The sequence below is a fragment of the Anomaloglossus baeobatrachus genome, chromosome 4 (assembly GCF_048569485.1).
Source record: "Anomaloglossus baeobatrachus isolate aAnoBae1 chromosome 4, aAnoBae1.hap1, whole genome shotgun sequence".
NCBI classification, from domain to species: domain Eukaryota; kingdom Metazoa; phylum Chordata; class Amphibia; order Anura; family Aromobatidae; genus Anomaloglossus; species Anomaloglossus baeobatrachus.
Window position 1 is genome coordinate 616,801,537 of NC_134356.1, and position 17,455 is coordinate 616,818,991.

At 47.6% G+C, this 17,455-nt stretch overlaps 1 protein-coding gene across 1 annotated transcript in view; it reads right to left on the minus strand.

Annotated features, from left to right (window-relative positions):
• LOC142304160 (uncharacterized) overlaps nt 1-15,778 on the minus strand; it is a 41,555-nt gene extending 25,777 nt beyond the window's left edge. Inside the window, exons 1-2 of the mRNA XM_075346254.1 lie at nt 15,676-15,778; nt 4,854-6,223 (exon numbers count right to left, since the gene is read on the minus strand). Of these exons, the coding sequence (XP_075202369.1) occupies nt 4,854-6,223; nt 15,676-15,745 (1,440 nt within the window). The 5' untranslated portion in view covers nt 15,746-15,778. The remainder of the gene's footprint in view (nt 1-4,853; nt 6,224-15,675) is intronic.
• Between the last annotated feature and the right edge of the window lie 1,677 nt (nt 15,779-17,455).

Sequence of the window (17,455 nt, forward strand, 5' to 3'; positions counted from 1 at the left end):
AGCCAGGACTCAATGGCCACACAGTCAGGTTGAGGGCCACAGAATTCAGAGGGAAAAACGGGCCTTGTGACAGCAAGTCTGGGCGGTCTGGGAGCGCCCACGGTTGACCCACCATGAGATGCCACAGATCCGGGTACCACGACCGCCTCGGCCAATCTGGGGCGACGAGAATGGCGCAACGACAGTCGGACCTGATTTTGCGCAGCACTCTGGGCAGCATCGCCAGAGGAGGAAATACATAAGGCAGTCGAAACTGCGACCAATCCTGAACTAATGCGTCCGCCGCCAGAGCTCTGTGATCTTGAGACCGGGCCATGAATGCCGGGACTTTGTTGTTGTGCCGTGACGCCATGAGATCGACGTCCGGCGTTGCCCAGCGGCGACAGATCTCTCGAAACACATCTGGGTGAAGAGACCATTCCCCCGCGTCCATGCCCTGACGACTGAGAAAATCTGCTTCCCAGTTTTCTACGCCCGGGATGTGAACTGCGGAGATGGTGGAAGCTGTGGCTTCCACCCACTGCAGAATCCGTCGGACTTCCTGGAAGGCTTGACGACTGCGAGTGCCGCCTTGGTGGTTGATGTATGCGACGGCAGTGGCGTTGTCCGACTGGATACGGATCTGCCTGCCCTCCAGGCACCGATGAAAACCCAATAGGGCTAGATACACTGCCCTTCTCTCCAGAATATTGATCTGAAGGGATGACTCTATCGGAGTCCAGGTTCCCTGAGCCCTGTAGTGGAGAAAAACCGCCCCCCACCCTGACAGGCTCGCGTCCGTGGTGACCACAGCCCAGGTTGGGGGTAGGAAGGATTTTCCCTGCGACAGAGAGTTGGGAAGGAGCCACCACTGAAGTGACGTCTTGGTTGCAAGGGAAAGAGAGACGTTCCTGTCGAGGGAAGTCGACCTCCTGTCCCATTTGCGGAGAATGTCCCACTGGAGTGGCCGCAGATGGAATTGCGCGAAGGGCACTGCCTCCATCGCTGCCACCATCTTCCCCAGGAAGTGCATGAGACGCCTCAAGGGGTGTGACTGACCCCGAAGAAGAGATTGCACCCCTGCCTGCAGAGAAAGCTGTTTGTCCAGCGGTAGCATGACTACCGCTGACTGAGTATGAAACTCCATCCCGAGGTAAGTCAGTGATTGGGTCGGTGTCAACTTGGATTTTGGGAAGTTGATGATCCACCCGAACTGCTGTAGAGTCGCCAGAGCGACGGTAAGGCTGTTTTGACACGCCATCTGAGAGGGTGCCCTGACCAGAAGATCGTCTAAGTAGGGAATCACCGAGTGGCCCTGAGAGTGTAGGACCGCCACAACAGATGCCATGACCTTGGTGAACACCCGTGGGGCTGTCGCCAGGCCGAAAGGCAATGCCACGAACTGAAGGTGTTCGTCCCCGATGGCGAAACGCAAAAAGCGTTGATGTTCGGGTGCGATCGGCACATGGAGATAAGCATCCTTGATGTCGATCGATGCTAGGAAGTCTCCTTGTGACATCGATGCGATGACCGAGCGGAGAGATTCCATCCGAAACCGTCTGATGCTCACATGTCTGTTGAGTAGTTTGAGGTCCAGAACGGGACGGAACGAACCGTCCTTCTTTGGCACCACGAACAAGTTGGAGTAAAAGCCGCGACCATGTTCCTGGGGGGGAACAGGGATCACAACTCCTTCTGTCTTCAGAGCGTCCACCGCCTGAAAAAGTGCATCGGCCCGCGCGGGGGGCGGAGAGGTTCTGAAGAAACGAGTCGGAGGACGAGAGTTGAACTCTATCCTGTAACCGTGAGACAGAATGTCTCTCACCCATCGGTCTTGAACATGTGGCCACCAGGCGTCGCAAAAGCGGGAGAGCCTGCCACCGACCGAGGATGCGGTTCGGGGATGCCGAGAGTCATGAAGAGGCCGCCTTGGAGGAATTGCCTCCGGCGGGTTTTTGGGGGCGTGGCTTAGCCCGCCACGCATAGGAGTTCCTCTGGCCTTTCTCCGGCCTGCTGGACGAAGAGGATTGGGGCTTGGCGGAGGGACGAAAGGACCGAAACCTCGATTGTATTTTCCGTTGCTGAGGTCTCTTCGGTTTGGACTGGGGTAAGGAGGAGTCCTTTCCCTTGGATTCCTTAATAATCTCATCCAATCGTTCGCCAAACAATCAGTCGCCAGAAAACGGCAAACCGGTTAAGAACCTCTTGGAAGCAGAGTCTGCCTTCCATTCGCGCAGCCACATGGCCCTGCGGACTGCCACAGAATTAGCGGATGCCACCGCTGTACGGCTAGCAGAGTCTAGAACTGCGTTCATGGCGTAGGAAGAAAAAGCTGACGCCTGAGAAGTCAAAGACGCAACCTGCGGAGCAGAATTACGTGTGACCGCATTAATCTCAGCCAGACAAGCTGAGATAGCTTGGAGTGCCCACACGGCTGCAAAAGGCGGGGCAAAAGATGCGCCCGTGGCTTCATAGATGGATTTCACCAGGAGCTCTATCTGCCTGTCAGTGGCATCTTTTAGCGATGAGCCATCTGCAACCGATACCACAGATCTAGCCGCCAATCTAGAGACTGGAGGATCCACCTTGGGACATTGAGCCCAACCCTTAACTACGTCAGAGGGGAAGGGGTAACGTGTGTCAGTAAGGCGCTTAGTAAAGCGCTTGTCCGGAACCGCTCTGGGCTTCTGGACAGCATCTCTGAAGTTAGAGTGATCGAAAAACGCACTCCGTGTACGTTTAGGGAACCGAAACTGGTGTTTCTCCTGCTGAGAAGTCGACTCCTCTACAGGTGGCGGCGGAGGAGATATGTCTAACACCTGGTTGATGGACGAGATAAGGTCATTTACTATGGCGTCCCCTTCAGGTGTATCAAGATTGAGAGCAACGTCAGGGTCAGAGCCCTGAGCTGCGACGTCCGCCTCGTCCTCCAGACAGTCCTCAAAGTCCTCAAGCTGGGACCCCGAGCAGCGTGAAGAAGTCGGGGAAGATTCCCAGCGAGCCCGCTTAGCCGGTCTGGGACTGTGGTCCGGGCAGGAGTCCTCCACGTGAGACCTAGGGCCCCCCCTGGGAGCGCGCTGCGGCGCGGACAGAGAGGGGCCTGGAGGCGACGATCCAACAGGTGCCTGGGCCTGTGTAAGGACCGGTCTGGACTGCAAAGCTTCTAGCAGCTTAGCAGACCATTTGTCCATAGACTGAGCCATGGATTGTGAAAGTGACTCAGAGTTTCTCAGCAAAAACGGCAAACTCTGTCCCTGCCGCCTGGACAGTTGGAGCAGGGGTGTCTACCTGAGCCGAGGGGCCCACTAGTGACCGAGGCTCCGGCTGAGCAAGCGAAACAGGGGTTGAGCATTGCTCACAGTGAGGGTAGGTGGAACCCGCAGGTAACATAGCCGCACAAGAGGTACAGGTCGCAAAATAACCCTGTGCCTTGGCACCCTTGCTCCTTGTGGACGACATGCTGTTGTCTCCTAGGAGGGTGATCACTGAGGGTATATGGGAAAAGGTATAAAGCCCGACCGAACAGAAATAAATATAAATATAAATATATATATATATATATATATATATATATATATATATATATATATATATATATATATATATATATATATATATATATATATATATATATATATTTATTTCTGTTCGGTCGGGCTATATATATATATATATATATATAGTATCTATTCCGGCACCCTAAGGGGACCAGCACCGGGTGACCGGTGTGGCTTACCGACCGCTAAAAAGCGGAGCGTGTGTCCTCCAGATTCCCTGCCTTAGGTCTCCCAGAGTTGCAGAGCTCTTTCCTGGAATTCCTCCACCGGCAGAGTGACACAAAAAAGGCTGCCGGAGCTCTCTGGGGAGGAGTGAAGCCGTGGGCGGCGCTAGAGAAGTGCGAGAATCTGGGGTCCCCACAGTGATCAGTGAGGGGGGAGGAAACATACAGGATGCTCCGGCCCTCATATCCGACGTCAGGTCGGCAGTCCCGCCCTTACCCCTGACAGACAGGCCCGGGGGCGAGAGTTTTGCTACTAGGCCGCAATGAAGCCGGGGACTAAATTTAAGACCGCGGCCGACAAGCAGGCGCGGTCTGCGCGGAAGTCCGCCGGTCTTCACAAACCAGCAGCTGCTGCAGCGTCCGGGATGAAGGCGCTCCATGCACAGCCCCCATGGGGACACAGAGTACCTTAGAGATGCAGGGCCCGGTCCCAGAGGATGGATAGACTCCTGTCCGGCAGATTCCCACAGGGGCTGCGGAGGGAGCACGGTCCCAGTAACTGGATGACCGGTCAGGATCCCACTTCTCCCAGAGCCGCTAAGGGATGGTGAAGGAAAAACGGCATGAGGCTCCGGCCTTTGTACCCGCAATGGGTACCTCAACCTTAACAGCACCGCCGACGTAGTGGGGTGAGAAGGGAACATGCCCGGGGCCCCGTGGGGGCCCACTTTTCTTCCAACAGATATAACTAATATGAGAATGCATGAGTGGATGTGTGCCTCCTTCCACACAAAGCATAAAACTGAGGAGCCCGTGATGCACGGGAGGGTGTATAGGCAGAGGGGAGGGGTTACACTTTTTAAAGTGTAATACTTTGTGTGGCCTCCGGAGGCAGAAGCTATACACCCAATTGTCTGGGTCTCCCAATGGAGTGACAAAGAAAAAAAAAGTTCTGGCTCCTTTAACATGACAATAGAAGTGCTAAGAAACGGTTGTAGATGCTGAATCTGGCTGTGGTGCCGAGGGGTTAGTGATGATACATATTTGGAAAATGTTTATTTACAGTCATATTTGTATTTTTCTCACAATGATATGTCCTCTTTCAGGTAGCAATGGTATAATAAAAATAAATAAATCAGATTCCATGACATACCTTGCGTTTGTTGTGATAAGCTACGTATAGTACAGCAACAAGGATGGCCGACGTCACCAGATAAGCAAAGAAATGGCTGCTCTCTGACTCTTGATAGCCGGTGTTTTCCTTATCATGAGATGGAATTTTTCCTTGTTGGACTAATAGGTCTTCACCAACATCGACATTATCACCATCAGTATCCCCCATAGATTCCAATTCTTCATTGTCATCAATTCCATCAGTTTCCATAATGTCTTTATCTGGCTCCTCATCATTATCTTTTGGGGGGTTTTCTTCAGAGTTCAGCACATTAGGCTCCTCTTCCTGTTGATCGTCTATTTGTACCTCCTTTGTTTTTTGCGGTTCTTGCTCCTGAATCTTATTTGACCCTTTTGCCTCATCGTCTTTAACTTCTTTCGATTCTACTATCTCACCATCCTTTGTCTCCTGTGTCTTTTCGGCATTAGGGTTTCCAGTGTCCACCACCTTACTCTTCTCCTGTGTCTTTTCGGCATTAGGGTTTCCAGTGTCCACTACCTTACCCTTCTCCTGTGTCTTTTCGGCATTAGGGTTTCCAGTGTCCACCACCTTACCCTTCTCCTGTGTCTTTTCGGCATTTGGGTTTCCAGTGTCCACCACCGTATTCTTCTTTTCTTGTAACTCTGTGGCTTTAAGGTCATCTTCTTTCTCCTCCTCCTTACCGTTCTTTGTCTCTTGTGATTCTTTGAGGTCAACTTTTTTAGGGTCCTCCTCTTTTGACTCTTTGGCAATAACGCCTTCATCTTCCACCTTACCGTTCTTGTTTTGTAGCTCTTTGGCATTAACGCCTTCAGGCTTCACCACCTCATTGTCCTTCTTGTCTTGTGGCTTTTTATCATCATCAGTCTTCTCCAATTCTCCAGCTTTCTTCTCTTGTGCCTTATTGGAGCTACCGTCAGACACTGGCGCCTCATTACCCTTTTTTACTTGTGTCTCACCGGCCTGAACATTTCCAGATGGTTCCAATTTACTGGCGTCCTTCACCTGAGTCTTACTGTTGTCAGCAGGCTCTACCACCACCTCCTTGTTCTTCTCTTCTTCCTTTTTCCCTACAGGCTCTGCATTTTCTTGCTTTCCATCCTTGGGTTCTTTGTCTTCAGTCTGACCCTCCTGCTGGTTCTGTTCTTCTGGCGGATGTTGTCCATCCTGACTCTTCGCTGGGTCAGACTCTCCTTTTCCATGTCCTTTGTCCTCTGTTTTCTGCTCGGTGTCAGGCTGGCTCTTGGGTAAGGAGTTCTTTGGCTGGTCTGGCAGAGGATTCTTCACATCAGCCTTAGACTTCAGCTTATCATCCTGAGGGTCTGACTGGCCCACATCTCCATTATTCGCAGAATTTCCAACAGATGCGGCTGATCAATAAAAACAAGAATATATGATTACTTAAGACACTGCTCAGTAACAAATCCTCAACAATGTAAACATTTAATCTCCTCTATAGACAGAAGGTAACAATGAAAAGACCAGGCCATCAGTTTTGAAGATCTGATATAGCAATATTATTCGTTCACAGTATGAGAGTATTATCTGGCCATGGTGTGTCGATATTGATCAGACACAGTATAGTGATAATATCTGGATATGGTATAGCAGTAGTATTCAAACACAGTATAGTTGTAATATCTTGTTAGGACATGGAGATTAAGTTCAGTCACCCAATGGTCTGTGCAAGGTATAGCGATAATTCAGCCACGCTATGGTTGTAACATCTGGTCATGGTATAACAGTATCATCCAGTCACACTAGTGATATCTGGTCATGATTTGGCAGTAGTATTTAGTCATGTGATGGTGATAATATCTGTTCACGGTATAGCGATATCAGCCACACTATGGTGATAATATCTGGATATGGTATAGTGATATCAATCACACTATGGTGATAATATCTGGATATGGTATAGCGATATCAGCCACACTACGGTGATAATATCTGGATATGGTATAGCGATATCAGTTACACTATGGTGATAATATGTGGATATGGTATAGTGATATCAGCCACACTATGGTGATAATATGTGGATATGGTATAGTGATATCAATCACACTATGGTGATAATATGTGGATATGGTATAGTGATATCAGCCACACTATGGTGATAATATGTGGATATGGTATAGTGATATCAATCACACTATGGTGATAATATCTGGATATGGTATAGTGATATCAATCACACTATGGTGATAATATCTGGATATGGTATAGTGATATCAATCACACTATGGTGATAATATCTGGATATGGTATAGTGATATCAATCACACTATGGTGATAATATCTGGATATGGTATAGTGATATCAGCCACACTATGGTGATAATATCTGGATATGGTATAGTGATATCAGCCACACTATGGTGATAATATCTGGATATGGTATAGTGATATCAATCACACTATGGTGATAATATCTGGATATGGTATAGTGATATCAGCCACACTATGGTGATAATATCTGAATATGGTATAGTGATATCAGCCACACTATGGTGATAATATCTGGATATGGTATAGTGATATCAGCCACACTATGGTGATAATATCTGGATATGGTATAGTGATATCAATCACACTATGGTGATAATATCTGGATATGGTATAGTGATATCAATCACACTATGGTGATAATATCTGGATATGGTATAGTGGTATCAGCCACACTATGGTGATAATATCTGGATATGGTATAGTGATGTCAGTCACACTATGGTGATAAAATCTGTTGGATCATCAAATGGATTTCAGTAATCTGCATCTATGTTTGATCAGATATCAGAGGGTATCCGTAGTCGTTTCCAGAGGTTATTGAATATTGAATCTTTTCAGATCTTCAAATTATCCACTGTGGTAGCAGAGGGCTTGACTGAAAGTCTGAAAAATATGTGCCAAGTCTAAAGATGAGCAGACCCATGGAAGTTCGGTTCGGCCGGACTTTATCTAAAGTTCAGTTTGGGACCTGGACTTGACCTGAACCCCAATGGAAGTCATTAATTGGGCAGTTGGGTTATCTGCCCGAATGCAGCCAGACATAAATAGATCAATTCCGGGGGCGGGTGGACAGGGTTATTCCATATTTTTTTTGTTTGGTGCACACTGCATCCGATCACGCTGTTGTTACCGCCAGTGTGAGACGATCAAACACTGAAAGCGGTTTGCACTGGGCCGAGCACTGAGTGTACCCGAGCAGAGATGCAAGTGGTGTTAATGTGTAGGGATGATCAAATATCACAAATATTCGGCTTCGCGAATATTCAACGAATAGGTCGCCGCTATGCGAATATTCGATGCACAATGTATGTCTATAGAAACTCCGAATAGTTGCTATTCGGCAACTATTCAGGTTTCCCATAGACTTACATTGCGCATCGAATATTCGCAAATAGTCGACTAGCGGCGACCTATTCGTCGAATATAGGCGTAGCCGAAGATTTGAGGCATTCGGTCATCCCTATTAATATGTAAAGCACCTTAACTCTGTTTTCTGTGTAAAGTCTGTTTGGTACAAGCCTCAGGTTTGCTCATCTGTAGCCAAAACTTAGTTACTAACTACCTGCCTATTGTACATGGCGCTGGCTCAGAGCTCCTTCCGGCGATTCGGCTGCTCCACGTCAACTGAGGAACTCTCCTTCCGCTCTACTGATACTGCCAGCGTCACGCTGATTAACAGCCGGCTTTCTGCATTCAGGGAGCGAGATGTCACCTGTCAATCAGCATGAAATTGGAACTCACCCCTCCCCATCAACAGAGCAGAGCGGAAGACAAGCGAAAAATGTGACATTGGCGGAATCTGCTGAAACACCGGTGGGATTAGTCTATGATCGCTCTGTGCCGGCAGACATCAGCGCCAGGCACAACAGACAAGTAGGTAACAACTACCCGCGGGCTAGTTCTTAGGGGTACTTCTCACACAGCGAGATCGCTATCGAGATCGCTGCTGAGTCACGGTTTTTGTGATGCAGCAGTGACCTCATCAGCGATTTCGCTGTGTGTGACACTGAGCAGCGATCTGGCCCCTGCTGTGAAATCGCTGCTCGTTACACACAGTGCTGGTTCATTTTTTGCTCGTTGCTCTCCCGCTGTGAAGCACACATCGCTGTGTTTGACAGCGAGAGAGCAACCATCTGAATGTGCAGGGAGCCGGCTTCTGACAGCTGCGGACGCTGGTAACCAAGGTAAACATCGGGTAACCAAGTGAAGTGCTTTGCTTGGCTACCCGATATTTACCTTGGTTACTAGCATACACCGCTCTCAGGCTGCCAGTGCCGGCTCACTGCATGCGTAGCCAGAGTACAAATCGGGTAAATAAGCAAAGCGGTTTGCTTATTAACCCGATGTGTACCCTGGCTACGAGTGCAGGGAGCCAGCGCTAAGCAGGGTGCAATAGTAACCAGTGTAAATATCGGGTAACCAAGCAAAGCATTTTGCTTAGTTACCCGATATTTACCTTGGTTACCAAGCGCAGCATCGCTTCCACGCATCGCTGCTGGCTGGGGTCTGGTCACCAGGTCATATCGTGGTCGGAATCGCTGGTACGTCGTTTAGTGAGACGGTACCCTTAGACACATTGTGTAATAATAATAAAAAACCTGGATAACCTCTATAACTTTTTTTGTATTGTTAAAAAGGGATTATCACTTGATCACACGTATGCATATGTACACTTTTATTTAGAGATGGATGTCGTTCTTAAACGTTTTGCATTGATGCATATGACTTTGATAGCTTTTTATTCTGGTTCCACGAAAAACACACTAAAACAGCAATTCTGCCATTTTTTTCTCACGGAAATCAAAAGGGTATTTATTTTTTAATAGATTGGGTCATTACAGATGCAGCAATACCAGTTATGTGTTGCTTTGCTTCTTTTCCATACACAAACAATTGGGGGGAGGAATTTTTTTTTCTTTCCATAATATTTTTCTACATTTTTAGTATTTTTTAATTTTATGCTATTGCCTCACTTATAAACATGAAAAAAAAGGTACAGTAATAATGAGCACAGGGTCACATGACTGTAGATTCATCCAGGATAATAGGGCTGATGATGCTAATGATGCTCCGATCAGACGCTGAATCACAGCAAGAAGATGAAGAAGAACATTTCTCCATCTTCTCCACTGTGTGAGTCTATGGAAATCGATGTCATTCTAGTGCAGTCCCATTTTTTTTCCACGCACTCATAGACTTGTATGGGCGAGTCTCATCTAATTTCAGAGTGAAAGCGCAGCGTGCAGCATTTTTTTTTTTCACTGATTGATATTTTTTTTTCATTGACTGAATCTGTCATTGGAATTGCCCCATTGAATATTATTGGTCCAGTAAAAAAAAAAATAGGATACCACTTGTCCAATTTATATGCTTGCGTGACTTGGCCTTAGGCCTAAGCCACACGGCGAGAAAAAAGGTGCGAGTGGAGTGCGATAAAAAAAAAAAAAAAAAATATATATATCGCATTCCACTCAGACCAATATTAGCCTGTGTGTCAGCACACCTGAGCGATTATTTTCTCAGCCCTACTCGGACCGAGAAAACAATCACAGCATGCTGCGATTGTAATGAGAGACTCTCTCGCACCCATTCAAGTTTATGGGGCGAGAGAAAAATCGCACTGCACTCGCGGTACACCGGTGTACCGCTAGTGCAGTGCGAGAATGGCAATAGCCGGCAACTGAGAGAGGGAGAGAAATCCCTCCCACCCCTCCTGAGTGCCGGCCCGTCCCCCGCAGCTGAGGTCTGCTCGCACGAACGGACCTCAGTAGCAAGGACACACGCATGACACTCGGCTCTGCTGTACTGCCAGTGTGAGCCGAGTGGCATGCAAGGGGATCGCAGTAATCCCCGTGTGGCCCCGGCCTTAGTGTGACCATAAGGGCTCGGTTCCACCTGCGCTTAGCTTCTCATGTGAGAGCATTGGAAGCGATATGCTTATGATCCTCTGCTGCGAGCGTCAGCCGGGGGTCACGCGACTGTGATACGATCGGATCACAGCTGCAGAGAAGAGGCAGGGAGCACTTTTTCCCCATCTCCTCTGCTGTCTCTGCAAACATCGCACTGCAGTCGGATGACATGCGAGTACAGTGCGATGTTTCACACGCTCCCATAGACTTGTATAGGGGTGCGTGAGCTGAGACTCTCTGCCAAATGCAGCATGCTGCGATTAATTTCTCAGGCCGTTGTGGCATAAGAAATCAATCGCAGATGAACACTGCCCCATAGTTTTGCAATGGTGCGAATACAATTCGATGTTTTATCGGATTGTACTTGTCTGTGTAAATCGCAAGAGGAACAGTGCCCTAAAAAAAAAAAAATCCTCTCCCCTGCTGCGGTTGTGCAGGGAGGATACAGGTCTATAGGCGTCTTGTATAATTCCATCTGGGTGCGGCTGACCTGGTTACTGTGGGATCGCCTTCCATGGGAGCGACAGTGACATGGATTTTCTCATCCTAATTATTGCTCCGCTTTGTAACTCTTGATCTTAATCTGTATTACACTGGAATAATTCTGTATTATATCTGCCAGCATAAAGCACATAGGCATCGTGTTAGGGCCTAAAAGGTGTACAAAGATGGTAGACCAAGGGGGCCACGGTTAGACCATGACAACCCATCTGCACGCTTCCAAATGCTAATTCATAAGGCGATTGGATTATGCTGGGAAAGAAAAATGGTTATTGTCAATATATCGATGTGCTGCTGATAACCGGACACTGTACAGTGGAACCTCGGTTTACGAGTATTTCGCTATACGAGCAAAGCTTGCTGTAAATTTGTAACTCACTATACGACCAAACTTTGCTGTACGAGCAAAATACTCACCGCATACACTTCCGGTTCTGTACTTTCACCGCGCTCTGACCCGCTCTTGGAGTCTGCACAAACACACACATTATGCTCACCTTACCTTCCGTTCCTCCTGGTTCTTGTAGTCCGCTGGAACAGGATGTGTATCGGGTAACCATTGCAACGATGGAGGAACTTCCGCTATCAGACGCTTCTCAAAGGCAGCGCTGACCAATGAGAGGCAAGCGGCTCCTGCCTTTGACGTCAGCGCGCTGGCAGTGGAAGCTCCGGCATCGGTCGCGATGGGTTACCCGATACACATCCTGTAATGGCGGACTACAAGAACAAGGAGGCCGGCGAGGGAACGGAAGGTAAGGTGAGCATAATGTGTGTGTTTGTGTATATGTGATGGACCTAGGTCTTTTTTCAACTTAAGTAACTATGTAACTAAGTAACTATGTAACTATGTGGAATGGCACAACATTGAACAAGTTGTGGAACGAATTGTCTGCATTCCAATGACTTCCTATGGGACATTTTGCTTTGCTAGACGAGTAACTTGGTTAACAAGCACAGTCCCAGAACGGATTGTTCTCATTAACCAAGGTTCCACTGTATATGGGGGGAGCAGTCGTAGTGGTGATCGTTCTGTCCCCACCACTGCTCGTCAGCCTGTGTATGGAGACCAGTCGATCATCCCCTGCACACTGATGGCCAAAAATCAGCATGTCGGTGCATCATTAGACAATACACAAGTCAATCAGCGCTCCTGTATGATCGGAACAATCATTCAGTCCCCATACATCATTGGTGGCCCATTCCCTGTTTACACAAACCGATGAACAAATGGGGACAAAACTAGCTAATGCAATCGTCTGCCCCATACAGCATTATGTACACAAGACAAAGGTTTTTCTTTTGCTGCCATAAACAATCTAATCATCGGCCAAATGAGTGTTTTGCTTGTTGCTGTGTGACTGCCGGCATGTTTACATTGGTAGTCAGAACTAATGTTATTCTTTGTGGCTTATCTCCTGGTATAAGTGTCCCATAAAGTAAAGTCCTCTGGATGTTTGCAGACACTTCACTCCCCCTTGGATTTACATCCCCTCCCTGAATGCCTGACATCCCCTGCCACATTATACCTGGTAGGTGCTTATATCATTCAGGGTACGTGCCCACGATCAGGACCCGCTAGTCTCCGTAGGAGACCACAGGAGACCGCAGCTGTTCATGCCAAAGATCAGGGCTTGGGCAGTTGTTGTCTCACTCTTCTGTTGTCCCTACGGAGGACGCTTGAAACTCCACCGCAAACAATTGACATGCTAAAGCTGCTTTCACACTTGCATTGTTTTGCATCAGTTGCAATCCCATCCACTGTGCTCGTACTGTACAACGCAGCGTTTTGGACACAGCGAAAACACCCTGCATCCAAAACGCTGAAAGCCTAAGTGCACATCATCAGTTTTCACAGTGTTTTGGACGCAGCAAGATTTAGTTGCATTCAAAATGCTGCGTTATACAGTACAAGCACAGTGGATGAGATTTCTAGAAATCTCCTTGCCCACTGTGCTTGTTTTTTCCGCAGCAAACACTGACCTGCGGTGCGGCTTTCCAGACCGCAGCATGTCAATTGTTTGCTGCAAAGTCGAAAGCGGGGAGAACACAAGCGAGAGACCGCAGCGCCCCGAACCCAGAACGTGGGCACGAGCAGTGGGTCCTGAGCGTAGGCTTGTACCCTCAAGGGTGCTTTACACGCTGCAACATCACTAACGATATATCGTTAGGGTCACGGTTGTTGTGACGCACATCTGGCGTTGTTAGCGATATCGCAGCTAGGAGCGACGAGCAACGATTGGAAAAACAGCAAAATTCGTTGACACGTCGCTCCTTTTCCAAATGTCGTTGCTGTTGCATGCCGCTGGTTGTTCCTCGTTCCTGCGGCATCACACATCGCTGTGTGTGACACCGCAGGAACGAGGACCATCTCCTTACCTGCGTCCACCGGCAACGCGGAAGGAAGGAGGTGGGCGGGATGTTACGTCCCACTCATCTCCGCCCCTCCGCTTCTATTGACCGGCCGCTTAGTGACGCCGAATGCACCTCCCTCTTGAATGAGCGACTGTTCGGCGGTCACAGTGACGTCGCTGACCAGGTATGTTCGTGACACTGCCGTAGCGATAATGTTCATTACGGTAGCGATCACCACATGTTGCACGTACGACGGGGGCGGGTGCTATTTAGGCTTAGACACTTGTTGGACCCCTAAAGAAGAGCAGGGAGGAGGGTGGAAGAGAGATGCATATGATCATATTACAGAACTACAGCACCTTATATCCCCAAGGGCCCATATTGCACCTCTGTGTACCCCCTTTTTTTAAATGAGCAAAAAATGGGGAAAAAACAGGTGAGTTCCATCATGTGGTATTATGGAATAATCTTACCACATAGTATGCCAACAAAACAATATCATCTCATGAGGGTATGTAATAAATGGCTGCTAATATTTTCTTTTAATCAGGGACCAAAAAGCATAAAAGTCACAGATGACGCGAGACTCGTCGCCCTGCTCTTCTGCAGCCCCCGCTTTGCTGCTTCCCTGGGTCCCCGCTGGTCTCTGCTTCCTGATCTCTCTGGTTATACGGGAATAGACAGCTTGACCAATCACTGGCTCAGGCGTGTCCTCCCTGTGGTCAGTGATTGGCTAAGTGTCATTTCCTGTGTCTCAAGAGGGACCAGAAAGTTGAGACCAGTGTAGACACCGGGACCGGAAGAGGAATTAATATAGTTTTTATGCCATTTTGACTACGGGGGAAAGATATGAAAACAATCACCCTCTTAAAGAGAACCAACCATCAGGATTTCCATATATAAAGTAAAGCCAGTGCTATACTGGTGCTAGGATGCTGAATGTAACCATACCTTTTGTTCTGAGATTGGATGTTTTATTTCAGAAATATGAGCAAGTAAAGTTCCAGTAATGCACTGCTATGTGATTGACAGGTGCAACAGGAAGGGAATATGTGGGTTGGGGTCTTGCTATCTATTCCCGCCCCTCTTTGTCTGCACCAGAATTAATGTCTATGATGGCGACAGAGGGAGGAAGGACTGGCAGACTACAGGGGCGGGAATAGATAGCAAGACCCGACCCTCATATTCCCTTCCTGTTGCACCTGTCACTCAAATACCAGTGCATTGCTGGAACTTTACTTGCGTTTATCTACACCTGGACTTTTTGCTGAGCACATTTTGCATCACTATATGGGAAAAAGTGTTTTTTTTTTGGGGGGGGGGGGGATTCTGAAAACTCACAGATTAGAGATGTTAGAGATTGAAAAATTATTTTTTTTTTATCTGTTTATAAAATTCATCAGTCGACTGCAAAATTATGAAGAACCTGGTACAAAAGAAAAAAAAAAGCAGCCCTATATAATTGCTGCACTGATGTCTTCCGCTAGCCTGACCTCCGCTTGAGCGCAGCGGTCGTATAGTTGCCGCTGATCGGTTGCAGGAGTCACACAGCGTAATGTCATTGCAGGAACGGTGCAGTCACTGAGCTCAGTGTAGGTTATTTTTTATTTTAGGGTGGGACTACATCATTTAAAGGGGTTGTCCAGGCAATGAACAAACCCAATAAAAAATGCAAAATGACAAACTGGGATCCAAGCTTTGGAAAATTCATCCTCAAAAACAGAATTACAATACGCCCTGATGGAAAATTGTTTATAGAATGGGCAGACACACCGCCATATTGGTAGCGGACACCTGCTGGGGTTGATCTCCCCCCCTGACTGACAATTGCGCCCCATTGTGGCAATATATAGCTGCTCCAATACATCCTCTGACTGCAGAATATACACTGGACACATACAAGCCATAAACCAGAAGTCTTCATCACACAAGTGCGGGGAGCCACATGAGTGACTGAGACCCCCAGACCGGAAGTGCCCACATTACACCGCCCGTCCCGCCCCTCCGTCATTCCCTGCAGCCATACACATAATGGGAGTTACTTCTCACCCCGGCCCGGAGACACGGCCGCCGCCAGCAGCACGGACAGGAGCAGCACATAAAACAAACCGGGAGCCATCGCTGTGCTGCTTTCTATGACACTTCCGGTTCGTCTTCCGGCTTCCGGTGAAATGGGGACCGCCATGTTGGTACACCCCAAACGGGCGAAAGATCAGAAGTGGACAAAGATGGCCGCTCTATAAACAGATATTGTTTTCATACGCCATCTTGTGGTGAAGTGTGGAAAAGACAGGCTGTTTCAGAAATGTGACATTATATTAAAGCTATTTGTGACTCAGCATTTCCTAATGGGTTGTTTATATTTGGGATATTTATTTATTGTCCCGAACCACAACGCTGCATTATGATCTTGAGACTTTAAGCAAAAGACGCATGAAGACGCGCCATCGCTCCTTGCCCTGAAACAAAGAAAGAAAGCAGATGCGGGATCACCGTAAGGCTATGTCCGCACGTTGCTTTTTACCTGCTTTTTTGCTGCTTTTTCAACTGCAGCGTTTAACCCCTTCACGACCGGCCGATTTTTCGCTTTCCGGTTTTTTTTTTCGCCATTCTTTTTCTGAGAGACGTAACTTTTTTATTTTTCAGTCAATATGGTCATGTGAGGGCTCATTTTTTGCGGAACGAGCTGTACTTTTAAATTAAACCATCAGTTTTACCATATAGTGTACTAGAAAATGGCAAAAAAATTCCAAATGCTGTAAAATTGCAAAAAAAGTGCGATCGCAATATGGTTTTTGAGATATTTTATTCACTGTGTTCACTATATGGTAAAACTGATGTGTGGGTATGATGCCTCAGGTCAGTGCGAGTTCGTAGACACCAAACATGTATAGGTTTACTTTTATATAAGGGGTTAAAAAAAATCGGAAGTTTGTCCGAAAAAAGTGGCGCACGTTTTACGCCATATTCCGTGACCCGTAGCGTTCTCATTTTTCGGGATCTTAGGTTTAATGACGGCTTATTTTTTGCGTCTCGAGCTGACGTTTTTAACGGTACCATTTTTGCGCAGATGCTACGTTTTGATCGCCTCTTATTGCATTTTGCGCAAAAGTTGTGGCGACAAAAAAACGTCGTTTTGGCGTTTGGAATTTTTTTGCCGCTACGCCGTTTACTGATCAGATTCATTGATTTTATATTTTGATAGATCGGGCGTTTCTGAACGCGGCGATACCAAATGTGTGTATATTTTTTATTTTTTTAACCCTTTAATTTTCAATGGGGCGAATGGGGGGTGATTTGAACTTTTAGGTTTTTTTGTTTTTTTTTAATTTTTTAAAACTTATTTTTTAACTTTTTTATTTTACTAGTCCCCCTAGGGGGCTATTGCGATCAGCATTCCGATCGCTCTGCAGTATCTGCTGATCACAGCCACAAGGCTGTAAACAGCAGATACGCTGTCTTTCTCTTTTGCTGTGCCCCGGGCACAGCGAAAGTGAAACCAAGTCAGGTGTAGTACAGGAGTCATCACATGACCCTGTGCTACCATGACAACTATCGGGAGTCACGTGATCGCGTCACGTGACTTCCGGTATCGGGCGGTAAGGAAAACATTACCGCAATCGCGCTTATAATGGCGCTGTCATGTATTGACAGCGCCATATAAGGGGTTAATCGGCACGAGCAGATAACGATTCTGCTCGTGCCTAGCAGGCACACATCTCAGCTGTGAAAATCAGCTGAGATGTGTGCCGATCGCGGCATGCTGCCGCCGGAGGACCGCGGGCAGTAAGATTATGTCATTTGGCACGTAATTTTACGGCCCGCGGTC